Genomic DNA, 14,307 nt, shown 5'->3' with positions numbered 1-14,307 from the left:
TTATCTGCTTACAATATAAGTGCTTGAGAAACACAGAGCCCTAATTTCATCTGGGATTTCAGGGTGCTGCTTTATATGGATCTGTACCAAGTGAGCAGTGAAAAAATACCAAGCAGAAAGAATATGCAAAGCATATGAGTGTGTTTAACGATAACATAATCAAAGGAAGAAAACAAAGGAACATCAAAATGACATCCTGTACCCAAGAATCAGTCTCTTGCTATTGTCCTGATCAAAAATGCCAAAAAATACCATACAGTTAAATCTCCAGAAAAATACTTGGCTCCATAAGAAAGACAGCTCTTCGATGAAGGCATTCCACAGTAGAAATCTTAAAATGTTCCTTTTGTTAATGGGGTTGGTAAAAAAAGGTAATTTTTTAGTTTCTTTTAATCAATAAGAAAGGATTTCTTGCCATGTCCCAAGACTGCTTAAAAATCTCCCAACTCAGCCCATGTAAATCTGTAAAGATTTTGCAGTCAACTCCTATCAAATACAGACTTATTTCCCAGACAACTCTCTATATGGAGAGTAAAAGCAGACAGACAGATCATCACTTTTGAAACATGGGTGCATCTGGGGTTAATTACCTGCATCTAAAAAGCATCTAAATTACATCTAAAAGATGAACTATGCAAACTGACTTGGCACCCACAGTTCAAAACTACTCCAGTCACTGTTGAAGGTATAAGTGAAAAATCAGACATTTTATTAAAATGGTTTCCATTTTCTGGTTTAGCTAATACAACTTGACAATGTTTATTTCTCCTTAGGAATACGTGCCTCAGAAAGAGCTGAAAAAGTCTCAGAGCTTTTGTAACATACACCATGTTATAAAGAACTTTGTAAGTCATTTCACTGCTGGGGATGGTCAAAAGGCATTGGATTTTGGTCTCTAGCATGCACTCTAGTGTCCCAGTACCAGTGCAAGTAGGAGATCTGCAAGTTTCAAGCTTTGACAGAGTGTTTAAAGATACCTTTTGCACTTGTAGCTCACACACTTTCCCATCACACAGTGTTAGTCGGGTCTGAATCAAACATACAATTAAACTCCCACCATTATCAAAGGCTGATTACCTTTACTAAGAGATTTATGTCCTCTGGAGAGAGCAGGGGTGAGGAACCCTGTGGAATGAGAAATTCATTGTCTCAGGCAATTTTAAAAAGCATCAAGGTATACGAAATTTTCCTGAACATGCTTATGGACTCCCAGTGGTTTCCCTTGCCCTGCCTAGGACTCACTGGGCCAAACACATACTTCCTGCCCTACATTATCAATGCACTTCATCACACCTGAGATAAGTTCTTGCTGAGGATACTGCATAGTGGTGCTAAGAAAGTGCCTTTAAAATTTTGGCTTTTATTTAAATGCAGGCTATGCAGTTATTTTCATACTGTTCCAAAGCTATCATCAGATATTTTTATCATAACCCCTTAGTGGCTCATAGAGTCTTCCCAGTTGCTCTGCTGGGAAAAGCAGCAGTGGAAATCTTCTTCTGAGGTGAGGTGTACAGGTGGAAACTGAGTTGAAAGGAAGATGTAATATAGAAGAGAAGTTACATACTGGTTTTCCAGGAGGTCCTCTTTCCCCTGGATTTCCAGGTAGACCCTACAGATCAAGAGAAAGAAAAAATTGTGAAATTATCATACAATAACCTCCTGGTTGCTCCCACACTCTGCTGACTGCTGGACTAGGACACATTTTACTTTCTGCCACTGAGCACCACTGCTCCTTGCATGTGACAAACAGCAAAGTCCTTTAAATATCTGCAACTTTAATGTCCTCTGAACCCCTCCTAAATCTCACTTATCTACCATGTGACCTTGTTAAATTCATCTGAGTCACTCAGACTGAAACTGCTCTAGATTGTCTTCTGGTCACAGGAAACACTATAAACTGCAGTAGTGTGAAGGATGAAGCTTTAAATCCCTGAAGACATCAGTAACATGCAAAATCAAGACCTTGCTTTGCACGAGCCTTGCAAACAGGTCCCTTGCACCTGAAAAAGCAATGAGCCTTTTTGTTTGTTTCTTTGTTTGTGGGGGTTTATTGGTATCAGTTTTCATGAGGTGAAGGCATAGAAATGACCAGCATCCTTAGAATTTAAGGTCCAGGAAGTCAAGGTTTGGAAAAGGGACCAACCCCCAATGGGCATCTCTTGCCTGTCATTAGAAAGTCATTAGTTTGGTAAAAAACAAAACAAAACAAAACAAAACAAAACAAAACAAAACAAAACAGAACTCAACAAACAAAACAAAACAATACTAAAGATTATTTTTTAATCTTTTCATAAAGTAATCTTTTCACATGGGAAACTGAATCTTTTGAACAGGACAGTTGTTCACTGTCCAGATGGTGACAGAAATCTGCATTGCAAGGATCCTTGCAGTTGTGTTTTAAGTTGGACTGGGTGAGATTTCCCCAAACCATTCTCTGCTAAATTCCTGTATCCAGCTGGCCCAACACCCTGTGTCATCACTCAAGCATATGCATGTTCTATCCATATTGAGTACCTTAAAGAACATACAAAATATATTCTGTCTTAACCACATACAAATGGCTGTCCTACGTGACCATTCTGTCATCTGCAGGAACAGTTTCTACCGACCATTTAAAAGCATCTTATCTGTGTTCAGTTTTGTTGATTCTGCAGCAGGAGCGACTTTGAGAGGTCTCTGGGATGGTGCCAGATTCCCCACCCAGGATGTTAATCAACACACTGAAGATACAAGTAGTGGCTTTCAATTGGTCTAGGCTCAGCAGGAGCTACCTAGACGACTCTTTGAGACTATCCAAAATTCCACCTGGAACGCTCCTTTAAAATTTGGTCAAATGCTTTGTCAGGAAGGGGACTAGGCATTCTGTCAATCACCTTGTCTCAGGTTGGTACGTTGTCTCCAATCAGTTCATTGTATTATTTATGCAGACAACCAGATGGGGAGTTACTTGGCTACCTGGGATTAATGACTTAAATGCACTGTGTGCACACAAGCAAAGTCTTGATACCCTGCTACACCATAATTATAGCTACAGAGGAAACTTGAATTTCATCCTTTTATCTCATTTATAACTTAAATCTTATAACTCTTGCTAGAGGAGAGAGAAAATGGGAAAATATATTGATTGTTCTTTTTCTATGTCCACATTAAACACTTCTGGGTGAAAAACAACCCTTCAGTTACCTTGACTTTCTAAGAGGTGAATATTAAACACAAACTGAAGTGGAGCTAAAGTGGAACTGAAGTAGTACTGAAGTCCATGGATGAAAACTTGTTTCCTAAGGAATTAAACCTTCTGCAGTTGAGAACCAAGAGAAAATAAGGTTTGAAGGAGATTCTTAGCTCATAATTCCCCACAAATGTCCTTCCAGAGAATTAAGTAAATATAAGGAAATATTATAACCATTTATAGTTTTGCTTCTTCCACAGAACAGCAATGTGAATGTAGAAGATTGTGGGATGTTCCCAAAGTCCCTTCTCTTTCACAGATGCTAATTGTCAGGTCATGCTTTTGGCATCCTCTCCACTGTGATTCTCAACCACTTCTGCAAGTGGGAAGAAGGTTGTCTAAATAACGATTACACAGATCTTATATTCCCAGACCTACTTTGTTCAGGAAGACTCACACAGCACTTGTTTTAAGGAGTGAGGTGCAAAGCGAAGACTTGAGCCATGAGAATCATCCTGGATCAGAAAGCAACACAGAAAAGACAATTCAGAAGTATCTTTCATGCTGACTATTAACATAGCTATAAATAAACTATTTCTACCATAGGGCTCGCTGACAGCCTTTTGCTTAGGGATCTGAAATATGACATGGTACTAGCAGTGGAATTTGAGAATTTAAATAAGATTTATTTAAAGAAGAATACAGGAAAAGACTTCTTAGTTATGAGAAAAGACACACAAGAAGGGAGTGACTAAAACTGAAATCCTGGGAGAGATTTAAGCATGGCCGTGATATCCACATGGTATCAGATTGCTTTGAGACAAGAAGCAATGGACCTATTTGCTTGAATGCTGTACGGTGTGGAGCTGTTGATGTCTTTAACAGGGTCCAAATAAGCCAGGATAAAAAATTAAGTTATGTGCCATGGCTGACAAATCTGAAAACCACTGCATCCCCAGGAAAAGTCAAACAGTTGAAAGGTACAAGACTGCAAAAAGAGAGTGTCCTTTGAAGTATGGTTGTCTGAGCTGAAATGAATAAACCAGATGTAGGATGATGGCACTTCAGCATGTTGCATTATCAGAGAACAGGCAACTGGAAGCAGGGTCCAAAGTGGAGTTAGAAAAGGCTGACAACAAGGGCCAAGCTGCAAACATTACTCAGAGCAGAATGAAAATGCTAGAAGGGTTTAGGCATTGGAACAGACTGCCCAGGGAAGTGGTACAATCACAGTCCCTGGAAGTATTCAAAAAACGTGTGGATGCAGTGCTTAGGGACATGGTTTAGAGGTGGACCAGGCAGTTAGGTTAACAGGTTGGGCTCGATGATCTCAGAGGTCCTTTCCAACCTTAACAATTCTATGATTCTATGATTCTATGAAGGAAGAAGGCACAGAGGGTATAATTGCATCTGACAAGCTGACTAACAGGGGAGGAAACTGGAAAAGAGAAAGACAGAAAATAAAAAAAAGAACTTAAAAGAGTCTGCCCAAAAAACTGCATGGCACTGAAAAGAAACACTGCTAATGCAACTGGGAACATGCACAGACCCAAATAACAACCAGTGCTGGAAAGCTCATAAAGTTTGAACACTTTCTGGAGTTTGCAGCCAACAGTGCCTGGCACAAAGTAGAATATCCAATGAGTGGTACAGCATACCAGTGCAGGAAAAAGATGTCAGCAAAGAGGAGGTGTGATGCACAGGATCCAGAGTACCCTATGGGTCTGCAAAATCTGACACACAGGAATGGTCTCTAACTGGGAACTGATGGAAGCTGTGCAGATGACACGCTGAAAAATGATGCTCAGGTAAGTGATGTACGTGAAAATAAAAGAAAGAGAAAGTGTGTAAGGAAACCAGTGACACAGGCTTATATTGGAGTAGTTCTATTACAAGACAAAATTAAACTTGAAATGCCATACCTTAAAGAGGTTCTAAGTCCCAGGAATAAAAAGCCAACAGGAGGTTTAATAAGTGTACTCTGGCTTGGGGTGTATGTACCCTAAAACAAACACAAAGGCTCCTTGGAACTGTCCTTCTAACTGTATGGGAAAATCAGTCCCAGAACAGAAAACGCTGCTTTTCAGATCCAATAGCAGTAATGTATGCATCCACAAAGTTTTTGTAATTATGAAAATAAATGCAGGGGAAGATTAACTTCCCTTTCAATACTGGAACTTAGTTATCATAAATAATTAACATAATTAAAAAGTTATTAATTCAATGTTTATGTTAATTAAAATTAAAATTATCATAATCAAAATGCAGAAGGAACATATTAAATGGATGCCCTCACTGCTAATAGTAGGACAACAGAATGTCTCATTCAGATTGTTTTCTAATCTAAGGGAACTAAGTAGGTGTGTTGAACAGAAACATTTTATCTCCCAGCAGACAGACAGAGGAGAGTGGATGCTTCCCGGAAAATGTGTAATACAAGGGTATTTGGCCAGAGAGTGTCTGCTCCTCTGGGGGTCAAGGAGCTTTTTCAACGCAACGAGGGAAAATAAGGAGGATGCCATAAATAAGAACATACAGGGACACAAACCTGACAACAAATAAGGGAGGCAGTTATGGGAATCAAACCTGGACAGTCACACTAATTGATGAAGGCATGTGAGAAGGTTTATTCCAGCAAGGTTGTCTCATCCAGGACACTGTCAATTTGGAAACTAAGGGAAAAGGAGGAAACAGAAACAAAATATACCAAGACGCAGACCTAACAAGAAACAAACCTTGCCACTCACACTAACTGATGGGCTATCAAGAAACCACAGGCTGCACTTCCAGAAAGATCAACCTGGACTTTGCAAGTGTAAAGCAGGGGGACCCTGAACTGGGAGGGGTGCAGGAATTGATAGAGCTGTGGAAATGCATGAGGGGACATGCAGAGGAAGGGAGAATGGAGAGGAACAAACAGGGGGGTAGACAGAAAAGGGCAGAAAAGGGGCTGGTCGTGTAAAACGGGGCTGGTCTGTGCACTTGTCTGGCTGAGCCTTGCACCTGATCACCATGGTTTGTCCTATCATCTTTATCTTCTTATTCAACATTTTCTTACCTATCTCTCTGCATAATGTGTATGTGTGCTGCAAGGACTAAGTGCCAGTCACTGGTGAGACCTGTATGTGTGTGTGAGTGAAAATTGGTGCCAGCTACTGGAGTCAGACTGGGGGTGTAGGCTCCCCTAGCCTCTGTTGTCTGCTACTGGAGTGAATGCAGGGGTGTTCAACCTCCAGCCACTGGGGCGGGAATGGTCTGTGCTCCCAAAGCCACCTATTGGGGGGACCAGCATGAGCCAGGTGAATGAGGGGCTCCATGTCCATGGCTGGCGTGGGACCACAGGTCACAGCCCATGTGCCTGGTGCCAGCTGGGATGGGGTAAGTGTATGTTCCCCAGTCCTGGTGTGTGTGTGTAGGGGGTTGTGTATCCATCAGCAAGATTCAAGCTGGACCAGCTGGCAAGCAGGGGCACTTGGGTCCAGGCCAGTGCAAGAGGGACAAGTGTATGAGTGTTGCATGTTTGCAGTGAGCATCAGGCTAGACCAGCAGGCAAGTAGGGGACCCATGGGACGGGTAAGGGGATCTGGGATCTGGGCAGAGGTGCCAGGACAGAGGGGCTGTGCCAGTGCTCAAAGGATCTGCAAATATAATGTGGGCTTGTGAACCCTGAGAGTGGTATGTGTGTGCCACCACTAGTGACCCTCTGTCTCTGCCAGCTGAAGAGGAGGATGGGACGTGGCTTTCTATGCTTATGTTGTATGTGAGTCCTGTACATAGGTGCTGTTGAAAGCAGTGCCTTGTCTGTGGCAATCTGTGTGATCAGCCATGTCAGTGTCCTCTGTGTGTCCATATCTGTATCATCTCTGGGATTTGTGAGCAGCTTCATTACTGGTTGAACCCGCAAATGGGAAAGCAGCAGCTGCATCCCTCCACCTGGGGAGAGACCCTGGGTCCTGGGCACCAGAAGCCAGGCAGGAGGGACCTGGTCTGGAGCAGCTGGAGGAAGTGGCCATGCACGTAACATCACTTAACATATAGAAATATTTTTTTTAACTGTCAGAATGGCCAATTTCTCTGAAAGAAGGTACTTAAGGCTATGGTTTTTTAATACTCAATACAGGAATACTGCCAGTTTAAAATGTGATTTGGATTTTTTTTTTTCCAAAAGCAAGTGCAAGTAATATTTGAAGTAACTGAGGGCATGAAAGTAGGCACAATACATAGTAGTCCTGTTATTACAGAACAAATTAGTTCTACTATAGGGAAAAACAAAGACCACAAAAAAGCCTAGAGAAAGCACTTTTCAAGCTTTAAGAATTGGAGCTTTAGTTAATCAGAAAATTTAAAGACAGGAAAATAAAGTATATGGGACAAGGCAATATGTCCCAGCTTTGTCCCAGAAGAAGAAAATCTGTAGGTATTTATGGAGATAGTGAAATCTAGAGGACAAATAAACACCAAGCCTTTTGCTAAGAGGAACAGAACAAAACCAAACCAGCATGACTGTACTGTAAACCTAGACAAGGATTTTCAAAACCTAAATTTTAATAGAACAAGACACTATCCTGAGAACTTGGTATTTGATTGAGTTGCCAACAGATGTTTCAAAAGGTGACCTTGGGCAGTGCTATTGCAAAAAATATGGCACATGTTTTTAGGGCACTAGAAAGAATCTAGAATGTAGTCATGTAAAAAAACCCATCTATTCACCTATGGGAGATAATTCTGGCCAAAGCTATTGCAAAAGAAGTATTGACTCTTCCACTTCCCTAAATACAACTGTGAATCTGATTTGCAGTGTCAAGGAATACAACAACTTCTAGCAGACACTTCCAAGAGCATCTGATGAGTCTGCAATTGGAAACAATAATGCAGAGAATAACCTAATGTACATAAATGTGATTTAAAAGAATTATTCAGTCTCAGAAAAAAAACCATGAAATACATTTGCAAAGGCCACAGCAAAAAACAAGACTGAGGCAAGTCATTAAGGCTATTGCCACTGAATGGCTTGGGAGTTGCATGGCAAATTCATATTAGCAATTCAAATCGGAGCTTTCCTAACTGATGACATACAGTTTAAACACAACAGAGTACAAAAATGGGCATGCTTCAAAGAATACAGGAATACTACATTGATATACAAGAGTGCAAAAGCAGAACAAAAAATCCTTTGTAGTAGTCATAAATGAAAACGGAGATCAAGAAACTGGAAATGCATGATCTTGTCAAAATAAGTATCCCTGCTGTTACATGAAGAAATGTTGGAATGTGCCTTGTAGTTACATTTACACTTCCTGAAACACAAGTAGAATTGCTTAACAGGTGATCAACCAGAATACAGAGAGCTCCTAAAAGACATATTGAGTGCAATTAAAACAGTTAGTGTAATAGAGAATGTTTTTTATAAGTACCACAAGGAATGGTTCTGTTTGGGTAATTTTCTGCAGGGAAAAGGAAAGATGGAAAGACTGTAGTACCGCCTCTCCAAGAGCTGACCAGTCAATGCTGATCTGAGTACAGCCAGAAAGAGACTCAGGAAAGCTGGCTTTAGCACTCTCCTCACACAATACAGTTGTAATAAACCCATCTATTGTATCTCCTGTTTAAAACCTCTTGATTAAAAATCTCAAACATCTGAGACAGGGTGAGGAGATCTAGGGGCAGCCAGCAGGACACAATCAGTCCTGAATCTGTGGCTGCTCAGGGACACAGGGTGATGGAGGCAAAGGACCATTTCTACTACCACGGGCTGTGGAGGAATACCCTGGCCATAATCATTTGTCTTGTGACAAAGTAGGTGGGAAGAAAACTAGACTTTCTTCTCCAAACACTGCAGGAGGAAAGGAGATCCATCCCATAGGAAAGCACACCCTTTAGGCTAGCTGATGTACATCAATAAAGCCATATTAGGGTTGAAAACCGCTTGCCATGGACTTTGTGAAAACCAGTGCCTATTTCAGACATGTCAGCATCATGAAGCAGCATTGAGAAGGAGAGCTACAGAAGGTCACTGCCTGCTCCCCACAGTGTTCCCTCAACAGGCACAAATCCCAAGATCAAGGCTTTCAAAATCTTCAGAGCCTCCTTGCTGGTTTTCTGCCAGGAGTGGTTTCCACATCACAGAGCTGGCTGACCAGCAGAGAAAAAACCCTCACCTCTTTCTGATTCAATACTGTGACAAAGCCAGGCAGTGAGAGGGGTCAGCTTTCCAGCTGGGGGCCTGCTACTCTTCTCTCTATCCCTCAGCTCCATGACTCACCCACTGAGATGGCAGGAGTGAGGACAACGCACCAAGAGGTCAAAATGTCATCTCTCATGCACAGTAGCAGCAGCAAAATGAACTCAGAAAGAGCTTTTTAACAGCTGTGGCCCTGTTTTCATAGAAATATTACAGGTCGCTTATCTCAGCAGCTTCTAAGTAGTTCCTAGATAGCTTAACAATCATCCTTTTCCAGCGTGAGATCATTCCCCAGTGTATGCTGCCAAGTCCCTTCTCCAGTGTCATTTTAAAATGGTTCAGTGGTAAAAAGTCCACCGCTTTCCTTGAGACAGCCCTTCTTAGCCTAACTGTTTTCCCCCCTGACATCCTAACTTGTAAGAGCTCCACTTCTGTGAATCACCTCTCTTGGACCATCCTAGTAACACTCAATGACTGCAGTTGAGTATGAGCACAATTTTTAGGGAAATTAGATTCAAGCATTGTCAAACTTCTCGAGCACTTACTTACACTTTTATTTTACTTACATCCTGGCCAGGAGGTCCCTGTGGTCCAGGGATACCAGGTACACCGCGGGGACCCTGCCAGAGAGAGAACAGACAAACTCGATAACATGAACAGTACTTATGAGGTGCTTCTTAGCTGAAGAGAAGAAATCCTCAATCCAATAGTTATTGCGAAAAAAAATTAACTATCAGTTAAACAACTATGAGAGAGTTTAAGAAAAAAAAAAATTAAATCTCACATTGCACTATCATGGTATCAGTCATTTCTGTGCCTCAATGGACTTTACGTGCATCGCAAAAGTCAAGCCTCACATACCTTGACTGGAAAGGTAATAGTGACTATTTATAGGAGCCAAGTTTATGAACAGGGAGAAAATATGACTAAGCACAGGACTGTAGAGGAGAAAAGAAGGTTCAGCTCCTCAGTGCCAAGCTAGTACACTGGCTAGGACTGGCTGTTGTGCTGGAAATTCATGCCAGTGTATACTGAGACCACGGTACACAGTTATTTGTTTCACACCATGGACAGCATCCGTGTAAAAGTGCATGCTGAGGAACTACATGTGTCCAGTGAATACTGAAGTGCAGGGTTTTCTGTAAGACTTAAGTAAGAAAAATGCTTAAAAATGGTTTATTTTAAATCTTTCAGACCTTGGCTATAAGGCATAGCAGTGTGCCTTGAATTACATGCCTTGAAATACTTTTTTTGAATGAAAGGTTAAACAAGTGACTCATTCTGTCTTTTGTAGGACTATTGACAGGTAAGGAAAAGTTGTCATTATGCCAAGAGTCTTGATCAACTCTTTCTCACAACTCAATACAGCAGACAAGTAGCTGGTAATACACAAGAGAAGTCCCTTTCAGACGGTCAGCCACCCTGTGACCCTACCATCCTTGGGCAAAAAGAAATGTGCCTTCATGAAATCACTGGTAGAAACACAATTAATACAGTTGCCCCTCCCCCATAAAATCCAGGTGTAGTTAGAAAGACATACTGTACCAATGACCCTTTGTCTCCTGGGGGTCCCACAGGGCCCTGCAAACAGAAAAAACACAGCAATCAAAACACTTAAAATTAACACCCCCCCGTGGCTGACCAGGGTGCGTCCTGAAGTACAAAGATAATAAAAATTGGAGAAGGAAGGGTGAGGAAAAGGAGCAAGTCTGACAGGCTGCTCATGCAGACGTTGGACTGTGCAATACTCACAGCAGGATGTTTAGGGGAAGGATCAAAGGCAGAGTAAGGAAGAAAATGAGATGGATCATGGAGGAAAAAGTGTGAGAAAAAAAAAAGAGAAAAAGGGACCAGAGAGGTCAGCTGTATGCTAACACGATGCTTGTCTGACTGAGCCCTGCACTTCATCACCACAGTCACAGAATAACAGAATTACAGAATATTAATATCTCAAGTTCAAAGGGACCCATAAGGATCACTGAGTCCAACTCCCTCCTCCTCGAAGGACTACGTAAAACTAAATCACATGACTAAGAGCATCATCCAGATGCTCCTTGAACTCTGACACGCTTGGTGCAATGACCGCTTCCCTGGAGAGCCTGTTCCAGTGACCAACCGCCCTCTCAGTGAAGAACCTTTTCCTAATGTCCAATCTGAACTTCCCCTGATGCAGCTTCATTCCATTTCCTCAGGTCCTATCACTGGTCACCAGGGAGAGGAGATCAGCACCTCCCCCTCTGTTGCCCCCTTGAGGAAGCTGTAGATTGTGATGAGGTCACCCCTCAGCCTTCTCTTCTCCAAGCGGAACAAACCAAGTGACCTCAGCTGCTCCTCCTAAGTCTTGCTCTTGCGACCTTTCACTATCTTGGTTGCCCTCCTCTAGACACACTTTAATAGTTTGATGTCCCTCTTATATTGAGGCGCCCAAAACTGCACACAGTACTTGAGCTGGGGCTGCACCAGTGCAGTGCAGAGTGGGACAATCACCTCCCTCGATCGGCTAGCTATGCTGTGCTTGATGCACACCCAGGACACACTTGGCCCTTTTGGCTGCCAGGGCACACTGTTGACTCATACTCAACTTGCCATCAACCCAAACCCCCAGATCTCTTTCTGCAGGGCTGCTCTCTAGCCTCTTGTCCCCCAATTTGTACATGTAACCAGGATTACCCTGTCCCAGCTACAGAATCCTGCGCTTGCTCTTGTTAAATTTCGTATGGTTGATGATTGCCCAGCTCTATACTCTACCCAGATCTCTCTGTAAGGCCTCTCTACCCTCGAGGCAGTCCACAGCTCCTCCTAGTTTAGTATTGTAGACAAACTTAATGTACATTCAACTCCTGTGTCCAGGTCATTTATAAAAACATTGAAGAGCACTGCCCCTAAAATTGAGCCCTGGGGAACCCCACTGGTGACTGTTTCAAGCCAGACAAGCTGGTGAGTAGGAGAGGTCTGGGTGCCAGCAACTGGGTTGCGAGGCTGTGAACCCAGGGGGCTCACAGGTCTGGGTGCCAGCAACTGGAGGACACTGGGGTTCAGAGGCCTGGGTACTGGGCAGAGTAGGTGTCCAAGACCAGCTGCTGGAAAGATCCACATTTCATGTATATATTCCAACAGTGGCCTTCAAACCTCATCAGCCAGAGAGGAAGAGCTGGATCGAGACATTCTTGCTCATGTTTCTGAGAGTGCTGTTTAGGTTTATATGAGTGATAGAAAGGCATTATTCTCTGTGCTGGTCTGCGTGGCTGCACGCATTTGTGTGTATGTTTGTGCATTGCATATGCCCATTGGCAATACGTACTCATCCTCACTACTGGCTGGACCTGGGGACACAGAACCACAGCACCCTCACATTTGTTAGGCTGTGACAGGACAATTCCCCCAGGTTCTGAAGACCACTGTATTCAGCTACCTCTAACACAAGGAAAAGCAGACCACAGGACATGTGTGCTCTTTAAATGAGGTCAAAGCAGGGAGTCCCATGGGCTTCATATGCTATTCGTTTGGGGATGCAACTTAAAAAGGCACAACTGAGTAGAATGAGCCACTAGAAGGTATTCACTTCTATAGGAACACCACAGAAGTGATGCAGTACCCATATCCAGCATGGATAAGTCAATCTGGCATTCCAAACACTCCCAAAACAAGGCTTGACCTCACATCTTTGGGGCTGTGTTTGAATGAATTGGCTCACGCTATGACTCCTCTACCTTTGTTTTTTATTTCAGGTACATTAATTCACTAATCCTCATACAGTCCTCCATGCAAGATGCCTTAATGTTCTGCTCAAGCAAAGGCTAAATACATAATTCTGAACCCATAGTAACATGAACAGGGCAAAGCAGAGCAAGAGGAAAACCCTTCTACTTATGCAGCACATGTGTCCATTAGGCAATTTCAGCATAAGCATGTGAATTCACCCCATTTCTCCAAGCAGTCCCCTCTTCTGCTCATGGTTCAGTGTTTATGGCTCAGTGTTAGGTAAATAGTAACTCAATACTTTAGCAGACAAAGTAAAAAAATCTTCATCTATATATACCTTTTATGCAGGGACCAAAGAGGTTAAGGGCACAGGAGGAAACAGGGTGAAGACTCCATTTAAAAAGAGTTGCTGGCTCTCAGCTCTGAAGCTGAAAGTATTACACACATAATTTTGTCACATCGCTAAAAAGGGTATAGGCTGACACCTTTAATTCAGTGTGTAATATGCACTGAAGCAGCTCCACTGACTTTATTCTATTTTTTTTCTGTGGGACTCAGTCTTTGTGAAAACCTGATGGATTCAAGGTTATACAGTGTTTTTCAAATTCCAGAGTCTTTGCACTGGAGCTGAGGTTATGCTGAATCTACAGTGGAGAAAAACATCATAATAGTTTTTAAAAGAAAGTACTTAGTGAAGCAGATTAAATAAATAAAACCAAATCAATTGGTAATAGTGTAGTATGTAGGTGGCTACTTATCCTGACAGCAGTCAAACAATGATGACACAGAAAAAAGTAATATTCTGGTGTGAGACAAGTGATGTCTACATTTGGAGTCAAGTTCTTAGTCATTTGTGTTCATGGATATGCAGATGCTAAAGCCGCAATGAAGAATAAATTTGTCATCTGGTGTACATCAGGATGCAGAAGTGAACTCATCTACCCCTGTACTGAATCTAAAAATCAGTAATTAAAAACCAGCCACAGCCTAGTGACTTTCAAACAAGCCAGATATTAATTGGCTAATATCATTTTAATTTTAATATTAATGACTGAACATTAAGAAATGCAAGAACATTAGCGTTGCTCAGATAAATCATAACAAATAACACCCAGCAAATTTTAAATCATTGGAAACCCTGTGAGGACCATGAAGGCCATGACACACTCACAGTGTGAAACATGACTGACCCAGTCTGCTTTACCTTATATAGTATTCAGCATGGTAAAAGCAAATATGAAGTGGAGATACACCT

At 42.1% G+C, this 14,307-nt stretch overlaps 1 protein-coding gene across 1 annotated transcript in view; it reads right to left on the bottom strand.

The window, feature by feature from the left end:
* Nucleotides 1-14,307, bottom strand: part of COL22A1 (collagen type XXII alpha 1 chain) — a 226,528-nt gene that overhangs the window by 24,724 nt on the left and 187,497 nt on the right. The window contains exons 43-46 of the mRNA XM_087734610.1: nt 10,896-10,931; nt 9,917-9,970; nt 1,565-1,609; nt 1,078-1,125 (exon numbers count right to left, since the gene is read on the bottom strand). Coding sequence (XP_087590736.1) covers nt 1,078-1,125; nt 1,565-1,609; nt 9,917-9,970; nt 10,896-10,931 — 183 coding nt within the window. The remainder of the gene's footprint in view (nt 1-1,077; nt 1,126-1,564; nt 1,610-9,916; nt 9,971-10,895; nt 10,932-14,307) is intronic.

Source organism: Nipponia nippon, unplaced genomic scaffold (genome assembly GCF_047370975.1).
Source record: "Nipponia nippon isolate SJK-2023a ecotype South Korea unplaced genomic scaffold, ASM4737097v1 scaffold_1, whole genome shotgun sequence".
NCBI lineage: Eukaryota > Metazoa > Chordata > Aves > Pelecaniformes > Threskiornithidae > Nipponia > Nipponia nippon.
Note: the sequence above shows the minus strand (reverse complement) of the source record. Positions and strands in the feature narration are given on the sequence as shown.